Source organism: Notolepis coatsorum (assembly GCF_963971535.1).
Source record: "Notolepis coatsorum genome assembly, chromosome: 6".
Classification (NCBI taxonomy): Eukaryota; Metazoa; Chordata; class Actinopteri; order Aulopiformes; family Paralepididae; genus Notolepis; species Notolepis coatsorum.
In genome coordinates this window covers 75,780,008-75,795,531 of record NC_140170.1, presented here as the reverse complement: position 1 = coordinate 75,795,531, position 15,524 = coordinate 75,780,008, and the positions used below count along the sequence as shown (strand labels likewise).

At 43.4% G+C, this 15,524-nt stretch overlaps 1 protein-coding gene across 1 annotated transcript in view; it reads left to right on the top strand.

Moving 5' to 3' along the window:
• Positions 1-15,524, top strand: part of loxl2a (lysyl oxidase-like 2a) — a 94,307-nt gene that overhangs the window by 66,313 nt on the left and 12,470 nt on the right. Inside the window, exons 7-10 of the mRNA XM_084316246.1 lie at positions 3,137-3,288; positions 3,970-4,137; positions 13,331-13,496; positions 15,093-15,333. Coding sequence (XP_084172372.1) covers positions 3,137-3,288; positions 3,970-4,137; positions 13,331-13,496; positions 15,093-15,333 — 727 coding nt within the window. The remainder of the gene's footprint in view (positions 1-3,136; positions 3,289-3,969; positions 4,138-13,330; positions 13,497-15,092; positions 15,334-15,524) is intronic.

The window sequence follows — 15,524 nt, the reverse complement described above, 5'->3', positions numbered from 1 at the left end:
TCCTTGACGAAGACGGACAGGAGCACTTGGATTGGTCCCCTGGCGCGGCTCACGTGGCGCCTGTCTGCTCCCGGCTGCCCTTGGGGGGGAAGGACGACGGGATGGGTTAATCGCAGATACGCATTGTATGCATGGTTCGCATGTGTGCCAAATGGTGACCTCGGAGCAGGTCCTAAATTATTATTATTATTATTATTACTTAACCTACTTGCCTCGTATGAATGTGTATGCATGTGAATGAATGTTGGTGGTGGTCGGAGGGGCCGTAGGCGTTGATTATTCGCCACGCTTCCGTGAGTCTGCCTCAGGGCAGCTCTGGCTGCAATTGTAGCTTACCACCACCGGTATGACTGTGTATGAACGAATAATGGACTCTGTGAAGCGCTCTGAGTCAGAGCAACAGTCAGTCAGAGAAGAGCGCTATATAAATCCAATCCATTATTATTATTATTATGTAGAGCCCAGGGTGTAGGCAATGGAGTCAGAGTTCAAAGTTTATATGGTGTGGAGGGGGGGGGGGGGGTTGTCATCGTGGCACAGTGTTCAGGGAGATGACAGCTGAGGGAAAGAAGCTGTTCCTGAGTTTTTGCCTCTCAAGGCTTATGAGGCTCGACTGTAATTCTTTGCCATTTTACAAAACTCATTTGACAATCAATCTTTTAAAAATTGTGCACAAGAATGTGTGGCTTTTCTGGGCTATAGGCAGCCCCGCTGGTCCTAGAGACGTGAAACGTGGTCCAGATGTGTATCTGGACATACATTACCTAAAAGTTTTGCCTCTAGGACCTATAACCTTTAATGACTGACACAAAAGTTGCTGGTTCAATGAACAGGCTTTTATTCAGGTTGAAAATCTCAGAGATCAATAAAACATTGGTGGAATTAGACTATTTGCCAATATTTTATCAAGTGTAGCACACAAGGTTCAATTGACTATAGAATGCCACAGTAATCAGTGAATTTAAGCCAATGTCAAACTTGACCCAATCAGAGAGCTCCATGTATATTTTCACGAGTGGAGGTTGAAGCGCACAAAATGTCTGTCTCTTTCTAATAAATCTTTTTAAATATTAAAATATTGACTGCGACTCATGGCCGGGGGAACCCTGTTGTTTCTGCCAAGTGTCTTCTCCATCAACTGCCAGTGTGTGTTAAACTCTGTTGCTTTAGTGGTAACATTGCCAGACATTCCTGCCACAGTCTCACGAGAGCAGTATCAGCAGGGAGGGAGCAATCATGACTTCATGTTTTTATTTTTACAATATTTTAATAATGATTAAAAAACAACTTAAACACGAATAAGGACACTGAAAAGAAAAAGGAAGAAAAAAATTTGAACAGTCAAAACAAATCTATTAATAAAAAAAACAGGCAGCTGTCTCAGGTTTAAAGGCAGCGAGAGGGAGGGAGGGAGGGAGGGAGGGAGGGTGAGAGATTTTGGCGACCTAGTCTAAAAAGGTGGGGGCGACAGTGGCTCAGGAGGTAGAGCAGTCGTCTGGCAATCCGGAGGTTCCCGGTTCGATTCCCACTCCTCCCGGGCAGCGTGTCGATGTGTCCTTGAGCAAGACACTTAACCCTAATTGCTCCCGATGAGCAGATTGGCACCTTGCATGGTTGCCTCCGCCGTCGGTGTGAATGTGTAAAAATGTGAGTAACAAATTGTAAAGCGCTTTATAAAAAAGCAGCTATTTACCATTTACCATAAATATCATACTTCTGAAGTATAAACAAACTACTGCTGTGCAGATTTCAATAAAAACAGACAAAGATAGGTGTTTGTTTTGGCATTTGATGTTTGTTTACAGATGTATTACCTTTAGAAAATAGAAGCAAAGCCGGTCAATTTGTTGTGAGTGTGCTGTGTATCTTTGCCATTACAATAAATATTTGGGTAGTGGTTACCATGGTTGCCTGCTACCTTGCTGGAGGAAAGATTCTAAACATTCTGAGAAGTCGATCACAGTTGGTCAAACTACACCTCAAGTGAGAAATAGTACTTATCTAAGAAGAAGAAGTCTTTAATTGTCATGCAGATTAACATATAGTCAAATATCCCTTTATTAACAGATTTTATTACAGGTTAAAACATATCCTCCTTGGTGGAGATAGAGAAATGATTTTACAGTGGGTTAAAACATAGCCTCCTTGGAGGAGACAGAGAACTGATTTTCGCCTGGCTTCTCCTCCTCGACTTGTCCGGCATGGGTGACCCTACCAGGAGATCTCCCACAGGCATGATAACTAGTTCATTAGAGCAGCAAAAGCCCCCGCACCACGGCAAGGTATCAGTCATTCTTAGACTTTGCATTGTGCGATAGATCAAGAGGATGGAATGATATCACACAGTCCAGTGTGCAGCCCTACTCGGTGGTCATACAGCAGGGCTACAGTTGCAGTTATCGGCTGATCTAATCTTTAAATTAAATTGTAAGTTATAAACATACATTTTCAACTGGGATAGCCTTATATTTTATCTACTCTGTCTTATGACTATGCTGTTTTGATTTAGTTTACTTAATCACGGCAATTATGATTTGAGTTTCCCTGAGAAAAAAAATCTTAGTTCTTCTAAGCAAATTGACAAAAGTGCTGAGATATTTTAGGGGGAGCAGGCCATTTTCAGCTATACGTTCTGGCACATTCTGTAGGCTACTGGTAATGACCACCTCTTTATGGTGAGGAGATATCATTTAGCAGGGTTCCTATGCAGGTCTGGAAAGATGAGAAAAGCATGGAAAATGTATTTAATAATTTCCAGGTCTTGAAAAGTTAGGTATTTTCCCGGAAAGTCTGGAAAAATATGAGGGGCGCGGGGGAAAATCGTATTCAGTCCCAATACAATATGACTCCATATTTTACTTTGTTTTTCTCATTTGTCCTCACCATGATTAGACGCAGACCATGTAATGGCAACGTCCTAGGTTCAAATCTGGCCTAGGACCTTTGTTGCATGTCATCCCCCCTTCTCTCTACCCCCGATTTCCCATCAATAACTGTCCTATCCAATAAAGCAAAAATGCCAGTAAATATCTTTAAAAAAAAAAAAACGTAGCTCTGAGCCCTGATGTCGCTCTATACCTTCACAACCAGATGAGCGAAAACTAAAAAAGTGTTGTCCGGTTTGTTCCCGTTGCAGGAATGGGGCCGGTCCACATGAACGAGGTGGAGTGCTCTGGCTTTGAGAAGTCCCTGACAGAGTGCCACTTCAACCGCGAGTCTCTGGGCTGCAGCCACGAGGAGGACGCAGCGGTCAGGTGTAACATTCCTGCTATGGGCTTCCACAATAGAGTGAGTACAACCAACTCTCCTTTTAGTGTAGTACCCATACCTGTGCCAGTTTGACCCCTTGAACGTTGGGTCACACCCTCCCAATGTGTTTTAAACCCTTCAAATCATTTTCTATATTTAACCCTTTCACTGCCACACGACAGAAGGTTAACCCTTTACTATCACACAACCGACTGTCGTGTGGCAGTGAAAGGGTTAACCGTTTTGGTAGTGTGGCAGTGAAAGGGTTAATAACAATTTGTATGAATATGGTTTTCCACCAAATTGTTCAATATGCTGCTGAAAATGGCTTAGCAGCATCTCGACACCTTTGCCCTCATTAAGAATGCAAGGATTTATGAAACAGGAAAATGGAAGCACCATTGATTCTGAATCAGAAGCTTATATTATTTCATGCCTACAGTACTCAGTCTCCACATATCGGACCATGATAGGTTTGACCTTTTAACGACATCACATATTTAACTCAGATGTCAGGGAGAAGTACAGAGAGGCTCTCCCTCTCCAGGGGGAAGAATGTGAAAGCTCTGTTGACAAGTTCTGCACAAATAAACATCTGCATAATCAAAGTCATGCCTCCAAGAGGAGTTACTCAAAAAAAGAAAAACATGTTTTTGAGTGGAGGGGGATCTTTAATGTCATCGCTGTAACTACTCTCTCTTTCTCTCCCTCTCTCTCCAGCTACGTCTGGCCGGCGGCCGCAACCCCTTCGAGGGTCGCGTGGAGGTGTTGGGGGAGAGGAACGGTTCACTGGTGTGGGGCACCGTGTGCAGCGAGAGCTGGGGGACGATAGAGGCCATGGTGGTCTGCAGGCAGCTGGGCCTGGGCTTCGCCAACAACGCCTTCCAGGTTAGACCACTGGAGCCTGGTTTGCCTTTTTAATGCGTTTATCGACATGCGGGCGTGTACTGACGTGATTTCACATTCCTACATTATCCATGGTATCTCGGGGTCAGCCCTATGTTCCCACAGCCCTATGTTCCCACATGTCTAAGATACTTCCAAAAATTAGGCCCTATGGTCCCACAGCCCTATGTTCCCGGGCGAACCCTCTACTACCAGAGGACAATTGGATAATAGGTTGGGTGTAATTGGGTACCAAATTAAGAGAAAGGGGGATAAGATCAGATACAAATTTATGAAAAAAGGAAATGTGGGAACATAGGGCTGTGGGAACATAGGCACGCTCCCTTTCACATTCGTACATTTTCCATGGTATCTCATGGGAAACTTTGCCTTCGCATAATATCGCATGTGATCACAGGACGCTTGTATGGAGGTATCAGATATATATGTGGCTTTTCTGAAAGCGCACTGGTGTTGATGTTCCGATACTTAAGCTACAGAACATCTCTCTTTATAATAATCACAGGGATTTCAGGTTCTTGTTTTCACCCGTCGTGTTTGTTCAAAGCTCAAGTAGCAGGACTAATTGGTGGGCAATTTGATTTTAATCCACTGCACGTTGTGTCCCGTCTGCTCAGTGCGCATCGGAGCGAGTGAGACTTTAAAAAACACATTTTAGATGTTTCCATGTTGTCATTGTCCGATTAGTAAATAGGACAATATAACATGAAGAGGTCTATGGGCCACATCTTAAAGACTGAACTCAAGTAACTTAAGTTACTGGAGCACACGGCTCACTTATTAAATACTTTATCAATAAGGTGCAAATGGCGTATTAATAAAGTATTTAAGTGAATTGTTAATTGTGTGCTCCAGGGTCTTCTTTGGGTTCAGTCTATAAAACATAGACCAGTTCCTTGTGTGTGTGGTTGTATTAAACTACAGGCTTCTATAACAACATGATCTTAATAAGGTTCTATAGGAGTATTAAAAAAACGAACAAAGTCTATCCTGAAGATGAAAAACGGCATGCCTTGCGCTGGGCTGACTTGTTCAAACGGAGAGACAGATGTGCTACATAACGTCAGCCAGGTCTCGTGTCGGCAGAGCAGGGTTTCTTTGCATTGCAGCCCCGAGCCACGCCTCTCCTCTCTCCGCCCTCCTCTCCTCCTCGCTTCAAAGTGCCAAGTCAGTAAAGTTATGCACTGTAAGCCAATGGATTTCGTTTGTCAAACAGAATTACAGATGACATTGTGTTTTTACTATATTAAATCCAGTGTTATTTATTGAATTGTGTTGCTTCGAGTCGAGCAAAAACCCATTTTTTTTATGATCAAATCTTTTTATTTTTCCTTTTTCTTTTACATGAAATATAAAACAACACAAGACACCACACAATACAATAATAATAATAATAATAATAATAATAATAATAATAATAATAATAATAATAATAATAATAATAATAATAATAATAATAATAATAATAATAATAGACATGACTTCACAGGACAATAATAACACTAACAATAACAATAATGATAGTGGAATCACAAAAATAATAAATACAGAACCTAAAAATAAAAACATATTACCACAGACACCACAAAAGACATTTCCTCCCCCACACCCGCCCCCCCACCCCAGGACCCCGAGACCCCCCAGGACCAACATCCCGATCGCGCTCAGCCGCTATATGGTGGTCTTAACCATCTCTGCCACCGCGACCCACAGCTCAATGCTGGCCTGTCCCACTCCAACCACATGAGCAGTCGAGATCTCCAGATAAATAACATCCAGCAATGTCAGGGACCAGTTAATTACTGTGAGCAAAAACACTTTTTATTAAACAGACTATAGATAGTACGAGGTTGCTAAAGAAGAGGAAAGCAAAACAAGCTAAAAGAACCAATTCAATCAAAAAGAGGAAAATGGGAGCTCTCTTACAACACTGCAACAAATATAATGCATCTTTCTTTCTTCTTCTACCCAATCGAGGAGTTTTTCCAAATTCCTGAACCCTGTCCCTCCTCGTCATGGCAACCGTTGGTTTCCTTTTCAAACATACAGTAGTCAGGGTCTGGTGGATATCACTGAGTGACATCACAGTAAGTAGCAGCAGTGTTTTACAGGCGGTTAAGCCTCCGGAGACGTATCAGGGGAGGTGAAAGCGGGCCTGATGGCAGCTAGCATGCGGCGCTAATGACTCCCGTCTTACGCTGCGTGCGCGTCCTCGAGTCGGCATGTTCGCTTAAGCGCATTCGAGTGTCACTGGAATGCCATTAAAACTCTCACTCTTAATGAGCTCCAATTGCAGTTTATTGAGTCCCGAGGGGGAACCTTTCCGACGTCACGCCGGGCTCACAAACATCAAAACACGCGGCTACCGAACGTACATAACGTGGCATATGGTCGTAAAGGACCTATGACATGAGAGTGAAGTTTAACCATGTGCTTCTTCGAGGGGTGCTGAGGAGGGTCCGTGGCTTGTTTGAAGTTTATTGGACGCTCGACCTCCAGCCCCCCTCGCAGAGGCTCGGCAGCGTCACTAGTTCCGTTTTGCACTTTTCCCCTTTCACTTCTAAAAAGGGGATTCCTGTGCTTCCTCCACGTTATAGGGTGAGTTAGTGGATATCCCCACAGCAACCGCCCACTCACCGACCCCCTGCGTGCGCTCTCCTGTTTCATCTAATAGTCATGTTCTATTTTTGGACAGAGGCCAGGTCAGCGTTTCCTAGTTGCTGCTGTTGTTGTTTTCCCAGTAACTTGGTGATAATATTGTGGGTCTGGAAAGTCTGTCTACTCTGAATCCTGGAAGCTTCAATAATGTGATGGAGGTTTTTACGAGTGGAACTTGAACCCGGCGGAGGCTGATAGAGGCTGTTGTTGAGATGATTGCATGACAGTTAAACCTGTCATTATACGTTTTGGGAACAGCAGGACTTCACTCGCGCTTTTGTTCCCCACATTTTATTGACCACAGACCCAGCGGCCATGCAGCTAAATGAGAATTTCCTACTAATTAGTTAGTTGTAAGTACATGATATTCACTCAAGGCTTTTGTTCTTCTTTTTTTTTTATAAAAACAGGCGACTCAACACTTTTTCGTTGCTTCATTTTGCGCTGAGTTCCATCATGAATGTATGAAAGGGGGGGGGGGGGGGGTAGTTTCTGATTATTTGATTGTCAGTAACGGCATTCGCATTGAACACTAAAAACAGTTATCAGCCCGATCGGTATGAAAGCATTGCAGGATCAAGCTAAAATTGACGTAAAATCGTCCTTACCTGTGATCGGGAGTATTCCAAAAATAATATTACAATTGTTTGATCGCCATTTGGTATATCCAATGTCCATTTGGTCGACGGCATAATTCACCACAACATATGGATCGGAGATATTTGACGTGCTTCGATGGAACCGGCAGAACGGCTGCCCTCGCCCCCGACAAGGAAACATGAAACCGGAGATGTGGGCGTCCCACAGAGAAAGATACAAGGGCATAAAGGGTGCTCGATAACGCCGTCTAGCGTGATACAGCCGGTATTGCACTTTTACATTCTCATGATGATTCCCCATGTTAACCCAGAGTCCGTGTGCCTGTAATTAATAGAAATATCGAATAAAAGAAATAACAATCAAATAACGAGTATACTCGTTGTTGGCATTCAACGATTGGCGCCCAATAACGAGTATACTCGTCGTTGGCAGTGAATGAGTTAATAAGATAATATGTATCTTTATGAATCCCCTTGGGGAAATTCAGGAGTTAAAGCAGCACAGTGGAGGGCAAGCAGGGTAATAAAAAGAATAAAAGGTCATAGGCGGCTGGGTGGCGCAGCGGACTAAGTGCTCGTCACCAACGCGAGAGACACTGGAATCGAATCCGGCTGTCAGCGTTGCCTCCGGCTTGGCCGGCCGTCATACTGGCTCAATTGGCAGAGTCAGCGGGAGGGAAGCTGGTGGGGTGGTATTCCGGTCGTTGTAAACAGCGACTCCTACAGGTCGGTCAGGGCGCCTGCACAGCGAGGGAGGGAGATGGCGAGGGTAGTGTGACCTCCCACACGTTACACCTCGCCAATGAGAGTCCACGCTGGCAGGTGAAAAGATGCTGCTGGCTGTCTCCTATGTCTCGGAGGAAGCAACTGATAGACTTCAGGGCTCCCTAGACCGACCAGTGGGGAGCACATGCGAGCAACGACCAGGAAGGGGAGGGGGGAATTGGCATAACAACTAAATTGGGATGGGAGAAAAACAGAGAAAAACAGGAGGAGAAAAAGTGAAGAAAAAAAAAGAGAATAAAAGGTCATAAATAAAACTAAAGATAAGAGTCTGGTCAGCCGGACAGGTGAGACATATACTGTATTGATAATAATAACACAATGTTCTCTTATGTACAGCCCCCTCCCTGGTATAATATACAGATTCTATCCCCATGTCCAAATATATATAGCTAACTTAAGCCTACTCTGTACAATGGGCAATACTCCATACTGAGTCTGTCTATTATCTAGCCTGTTATAAATAAACAGATAAAGCAGAGTATTAGTAAATATAAAATGCATGTATACAGATAAGATCTAAGGTGATAATAAATGAATGAGTGATGTGTGAGTTATTGTGCAAGGTGCGCCAGAGCATGTGCCGGGTTCAGTAGTTAAGAGTCAGACAGGTCTAACAGTTCTCTGGCCGTTAGTTCTCCAGCCGTTAGCTAAGTCAGTCAGTCAGTGGCCACGGTTGTGGAGCCTTATGGCAACTTGCACAAAGGACTTGACGGAGGCGATTTGTGGTGTGTCGAGAGAGAGAGAGGGGGGGGGGGTCTATGGCTGAACCTCATCTTAGCTAGTCTATTGCCATTACTGTACATAAGAGTTCTCATGTGATCCATAGGTCGGGAGAGAAATGGATGGCGTTTGTTAGCATAGTGCGGCAGAGAGTCATTAAACACAGCGCTCTGACAGCCTGCTCCAGAGCCTCTTTCCTGTCCGACTGTTAAATGCTTTTGCAGGCGACCCCCACCAACAGATGGAAAACATGACTCCAGGCGTAAAGCTATACTATATCAACCACTATACTGTACTACCTCCCACCCGCAAACATGCACTCACACACGCATGGGTGTAGCCCTCAGAGTTTGGGAGTTTGCTCCAAAACCTCTGAAGATCCCGCAAAGAAATTAGGGTTACTTAAAGTAATCATTTCAAACATTTTCATATAAATAAATGTTTATTTTGCCACTCTCAATTGTCAATTGAACCCTTGCACTGAAGAACCATATAAAAGTCAGTTTAGAATTTTCTTTGACCGACCATGTATTTGCAGTTGTCAAGTTACTCTAAATCACTGGGAGTGTGAATGTGATATATCACAAGAAACAACTCCACCTCGACTGTCTTTAACTGTGAGTGAACACAACACTCATGAAGGCTTTTACATTTGCTGCTCTTGGCTGCTCTAAACACTGGTGTCTGGTAGGACATTCCTGGGAAAATGATCTGGCACACAGGAAGTGATGTGTTTTACATCACCAGCAGCCACAGCAGTTTGTTTGGAATGAATAGAAGATTAACTCAGTAGTTAGAATATTCAAGATGGAAAGCAAATCAATACAGTGGAAAAACACAAATGGCCACTTATCACCAACCGATGTCATCAAAACAAACAAAGACGAGGATGTTGAGGATTACCACTAATAAAAGTATAAAAGTATTTGATATTAGATGCACTTGGGTATGGGGCAGCTGAGTGGCGCAGTGGGCAAGGCGCTCGCCACTGACGCAGGAGTTGCTGGTATCGAGCCCAGCTCTCGGCATTGCTACCGGCTTGGCCGGCCGTCATACTAACACAATTGGCAGTGTTAGAGGGTGGGAAAGCCGGTGGGTGGGGATTGGACGTTGTGGACAGCGACTCCTACAGGTCGGTTGGGGGTGACGCCGGTGCGGCGGAAACAGGAAGTAGTGGGGGCAGCGTGAGCCTCCCACGCGTTACTCCTCGTCACTGAGAGTTCGAGCTGCTGCGGTGAAAAGATGCGACAGGCTGCCTCCTCGTGTACCGGAGGGGACACGTGATGTAAGGCTTCTATCCTCACTACAGCCGACCAGTGGAAGGCATAGTCTAGCAACGTTCAAGACAGGGGAGGGGAGAATTGGAAATACGAAATTGGGATCGGAGAAAAATAGAAAATGGGGAGAAAAGGTGGATAAAAAAAAATATGTACTCGGGTATCAAAAGTAAACATCATGGCCTCGTATTTCTGTAGGAAGACACATGTATCTATAGGTTAAGCTAAGGGTTTGGTGGTCCAGTAATGGTTTCCCTTCCTCTTAACAGGCGCCCCCAAAATTGGCCATTTTAGTTTTCGTTTTTTAAGACTGCATACTTTTTTTGCAAACCAAAACACTATACTTTTTACTTATAGCACATGCATGAGCCTGGTCTCTTTTGAAAGATGACATTCTGACGTTTCTGATACAATAAAGATAATCCACTTTTAGTGCTAATGAAATAGTGTAACATAGGTCTGAACTTGAGTTGTAGAAAAACGTGTTACTCACGTTTTTCTGTAGTAGTTAGTAGTCCAGAAGTAGTATTTCCCAAGAAATTCGTATGGCTGAAACGACACAGTGGGTCCATAGCCTGAAGTCTTGTGTAGTACATGACCAGATTTCATAAAAATCTGTTCAGAAATGAGTGATTCGATTTTTGGTAAACTGTGTAGCGTTCCTGGTTTTTATTTCCTCATAGACTTCAATTCATTCGGCGGTTTTTCTCTTCCTTGTTTTCGCTCGTGACTTTTCACCTCTCATTCAACAGAGGTACTAATTATAGCACCTGATACCATTGCCTCAAGGCACATGGGGTCCCTTAAAATCAATGCGCGCCAGCGCCCCCACATAAGAAACCTCTGGGTCATATTCGACCAGGCCATGAATCTGGACAAACATGTAAAAAATCTGACTCGCAATTGTTTCTTTCACTTAAGAAACATTTCAAAACTCCGGTCCATCATATCACACAACGAACTAGAAATGGCTGTACACGCCTTTATCTCGTCCAGACTTGACTATTGTAATTCACCTTTCATCTGCCTAAATAGAAAATCCATCGATCAACTTCAGTTGGTCCAAAACGCTGCCGCCAGGCTACTCACAAGGTCTAAAAAATCTTGCCACATCACCCCTATCCTTGCTTCCCTGCACTGGCTCCCTACAGAGCCCTCCATGGGCAAGCCCCCCCCTACATTAATGAGCTCATTCACCCACTCTCCTCCAGCCGGTCACTGCGGTCTTCCCATCAGGAGCTCCTGGTGGTGCCCAGGACCAGACTGAAGACAAAAGGGGACAGAGCCTTAAACAAACAACTCACTGCAGCACCCACTTAACACACTTTATATTTATTGGTAAAGAATTTGCACTACAACTCATACCTCATTACACCTTACTGTAAATTGTACCTAAATTGTACCTCATCCCATTTCTGCATTGTACTGTATATTGTATTGTAACTCAGTTACTTTTTCTACTCTGCATTGTATATTGTATATTGAACACTTTTGTATATTGAACACTTTTGTTTACGTACTTGACTTCTATTTTATACTTATCTATTTTTATCTAGCACAATCTCTGAAGCAAAACAGAAAGAAGCATTTCATATAAAAGTGACTGCCCCAAGGCTCTGGAACGCCCTCCCTTTAGCCCTGAAAACCGCTCCCTCAGAGCTCACCTTTAAAAGGCAGCTAAAAACAGGCCGTTTAAACACCCATAGCCGTTTTCTCTCTGTTCATGTCTGTTTTGTTCTTGTTTTTTGTTTTAGTTTTTCTGTGTCTATTCTAGTGTTTTAGCACATTTTTGTATGTTTCTTTTTCCAATGTTTCTTTCTTGTATTTTCCACTGATTTCCGCTATACAAATAAAGTTTGACTTACTTACTTAGATCCCTGATTCGTACATCCCCATGTGGGGTATCATTGGAAAGCCACACGCATTGGCTACAACCCTATCCAATGATTGACGGAGCTAGAGCCCTGGGAGTCAGTGTTGTATTTGTACAACACTGTGTACTTCGGCGCACACCTCATATATCGGCATGTAACTCGAGAACCGCTGAACGGATTGTCACCTGAAAGGGCTATCGACAGGCAACAAATAGGGCTTTAATTCGATATATATATTGTATTAAAAAATATGCACACCCGAGCCGCTAGAGTGCAGGTGGGGAAATCCTCCTCAAGAGGGCCCACATGTGGCCCCTCGCATGTTAAGAGGTTTTAATTTTAAGTTACCTGGCTCTGTTACAAATTACTTTTAATAGTATGAATTCATTGCATGTATTGTGTGCAAACCCCTTTATTTAAAGTAACTGGTACTTGCTGTGTTACAGTTACAGGTACATGTAGGGAGGTAAGAAGCAGGATATTTGATTTACTATGTAAGGTAGTGAAGTAAAAGAATGGCGATATTAAAGTACAATTCCATTCTAAGACTAGGCAAACACTACTTTCTATAATATGTCCCCTTAAATTAAAGTGCCCTAATATACCAATGCATGCCAAAAAAGGTCATCTATATATATTTTTTTTAATGTATATTCTTTATCTAAATTCCGATCTTCTCTAATCCTCTGGAATGTGCCTACAGTATATTGTGTCACTCACTTCATCTCCCCACTGGGGGGCGTAAATAAAAACTCCATCAGGGCAGATCCTCTATAAACATGACTCATGAGTCAAAGTGCCATGCATGTGAGCCAGGGGCAGAGTGGCTAACCGCGAATGAATTTGTGGGTTAGTGACATTGCTGGTCTACGAGGCGCTTTGCATCTAAAAACTGCAGAGCGAAACGATGAAAGCAGCTGCCAGTGTATGAGTATAGCCTTGTATGTAGTCTGGAGGTCAAACATCCTGCCATAATGAAATCAAATGGAAGCTCCGCCCACAATGGTATTCAGAACGCAGTTATGTAAATATGCAATTTAAATAAATATTGGCTCTACCAGTTTCGGTAATGGCAGAAAAACGTTTGACCTCCCTGTATATAGCTTTGTATATAGCCGTGTATATAGTCTTGTATATAGCATTATACATACTGTAGCCTTGACAACAAACACCAACATGGACACTTTCAGACCATACCTAGCAAAGAGTTGTATTTTCTTGGGCTAAACCACTGACAGTTTCATTGCGTCTGTTCTGTCAGGAAACGTGGTATTGGGAAGGAGACAAGTCCGCCGACAAGGTAGTGATGAGTGGAGTCAGGTGTTCAGGGACTGAGCTAACCCTGGATCAGTGTCTCCACCACGGAAAACACCTCCACTGTCCCAGAGGAGGCGGACGCTTCGCCGCCGGGGTCTCCTGCACTGAGGGTGAGATAGATACTCGACCATATAAACACAATCCAACATAGAGGGCCAGGGACCGTTTTTATGGACTAATTCATTCCCACCACTTAAAAAAAAAAGCAAAAAAGAGATTTGTGGAACCATTGTTTTAGAGTGTTTGGTCAGTAACATGGGTCTCCCAGTCCCCTAGAGCAGTGGTTCTCAACAGGGGTGCCGCGGCATCCTAGGGTGCCGCAGAGAGCTACCAGGGGTGCCTTGAGATTTAAAAAAAAAAATAAGTATTCTTTTTGGATTACAGAAAATTATCACTAAAGTGCTATCTGTTGCAGCTGCACTGTTTTCCATGAAAATACAATATTTGGATAAGTTTGACCATTTCTCAAAATCTGAAAATCATTATTTAATAAAACATAAAAATTTAGAAAAAACCTTTACAGACAACATTGAGACAAAGCTTCCTGACACATCTCCATCCAAAGTCTTGGAAGAACTCATTGAAATCTCATCTGATACCACCTGGAGAGCTAGTTTCAGAGTGTGGTGCTGAGTGCAAGTATCTCATGATGCAGCAGTTAAGGTGTTGATACCATTCAGCACTACATATCTGTGTGAAGCTGACAGCTCTGAAAACAAAATATAGGGCCAAGTTGAGCCTTGAGGATGACATGCGTGTTGCCTTGTCAAAGATCTCCCCACGTATTGACCGTATTATTAGCCAGCAGCAGCAGACCTCGCATTGAGCTAGAAATTTCCACTGAGTGAACGAGTGCTTATTTTCTGTATTTATTTAATTTAATTTTTTGAGAAATGGTAACTTGGTGATCCTTTTCTGTATTTAAAAAAATACATGATTTTCTGTTTTTGAGAAATGGTCAAACGTATCCAAATATGCTATTTTTATGGAGCACAGTGCAGCTGCAACAGATAGCATTTTAGTGATCCTTTTCTGTATTTAAAAAAAAAATACATGATTTTCAGTTTGAGAAATGGTCACAAATATTATGCTATTTTTATGGAAAAGTGCAGCTGCAACAGATCGCACTTTAGTTATAATGTTCTGTAATTTTATTTAAAGAAATATGCTCTTTGACTTACTACTACAAGCAGTGTAATGTCAACAGTAGACCTGAAACACCTGTTAATAATGCATTATATAGCCTGCATATACACACAAATGTGTTTCCCGGTTTCTTAAATAAACATTATTTTGAAAGCAAGCACTTTTGTCATCATTGTAGCAAAAAAGACAGGACCGGAAAAGTCTTTATCGTATGTAGGAGTGCCCTGGAATATTTTATTGAACACAGGGGTGCCTTGGCAGCAGAAAGGTTGAGAACCCCTGCCCTAGAGCTATTTAACACTTATTTTAACAAGAAAATACCACTTACAGCATCATCACCTTATTCCAGATTCTTTTTAGAAACCCTGTATAATGCCTGCAATGGAGTTACTGTTGTAAACCGTTCTCTCTCTCTCTCTCTCTCTCTCTCTCTCTCTCTCTCTCTCTCTCTCTCTCTCTCTCACTCTCTCTCTCTCACTCTCTCTCTCTCTCTCTCTCTCTCTCTCTCTCTCTCTCTCTCTCTCTCTCTCTCTCTCTCTCTCTCTCTCTCTCTCTCCCAGCTGCCCCAGACCTGGTCCTGAACGCCCCGGCGGTGGAGCAGACCACCTACCTGGAGGACCGGCCCATGTACGCTCTGGAGTGCGCCAAGGAGGAGAACTGTCTGTCCAGCAGTGCCGCCACGGCCGACCCCAACTCCTACCGCCGCCTGCTGCGCTTCTCCTCCCAGATCCACAACAACGGCCGCTCGGACTTCAGGCCCCTGTCGGGAACCCACTCCTGGATCTGGCACGAATGTCACAGGTAGAGAGGGAGCTAACCGTAGGGTTCGAGGAGGCAGGGGGCGACAGAAAGCTGCTCCCACAATCTGGCCTATAAATGGGAATGGCCGTTACAGTATAAGTATAGGAAGCTAGATGGCTCCCACAGCTGTTCCATTAAACTGGAGGTTATCACTTGTACCTACACTGTAAAAGCAAATCTAGCTTCCTTTA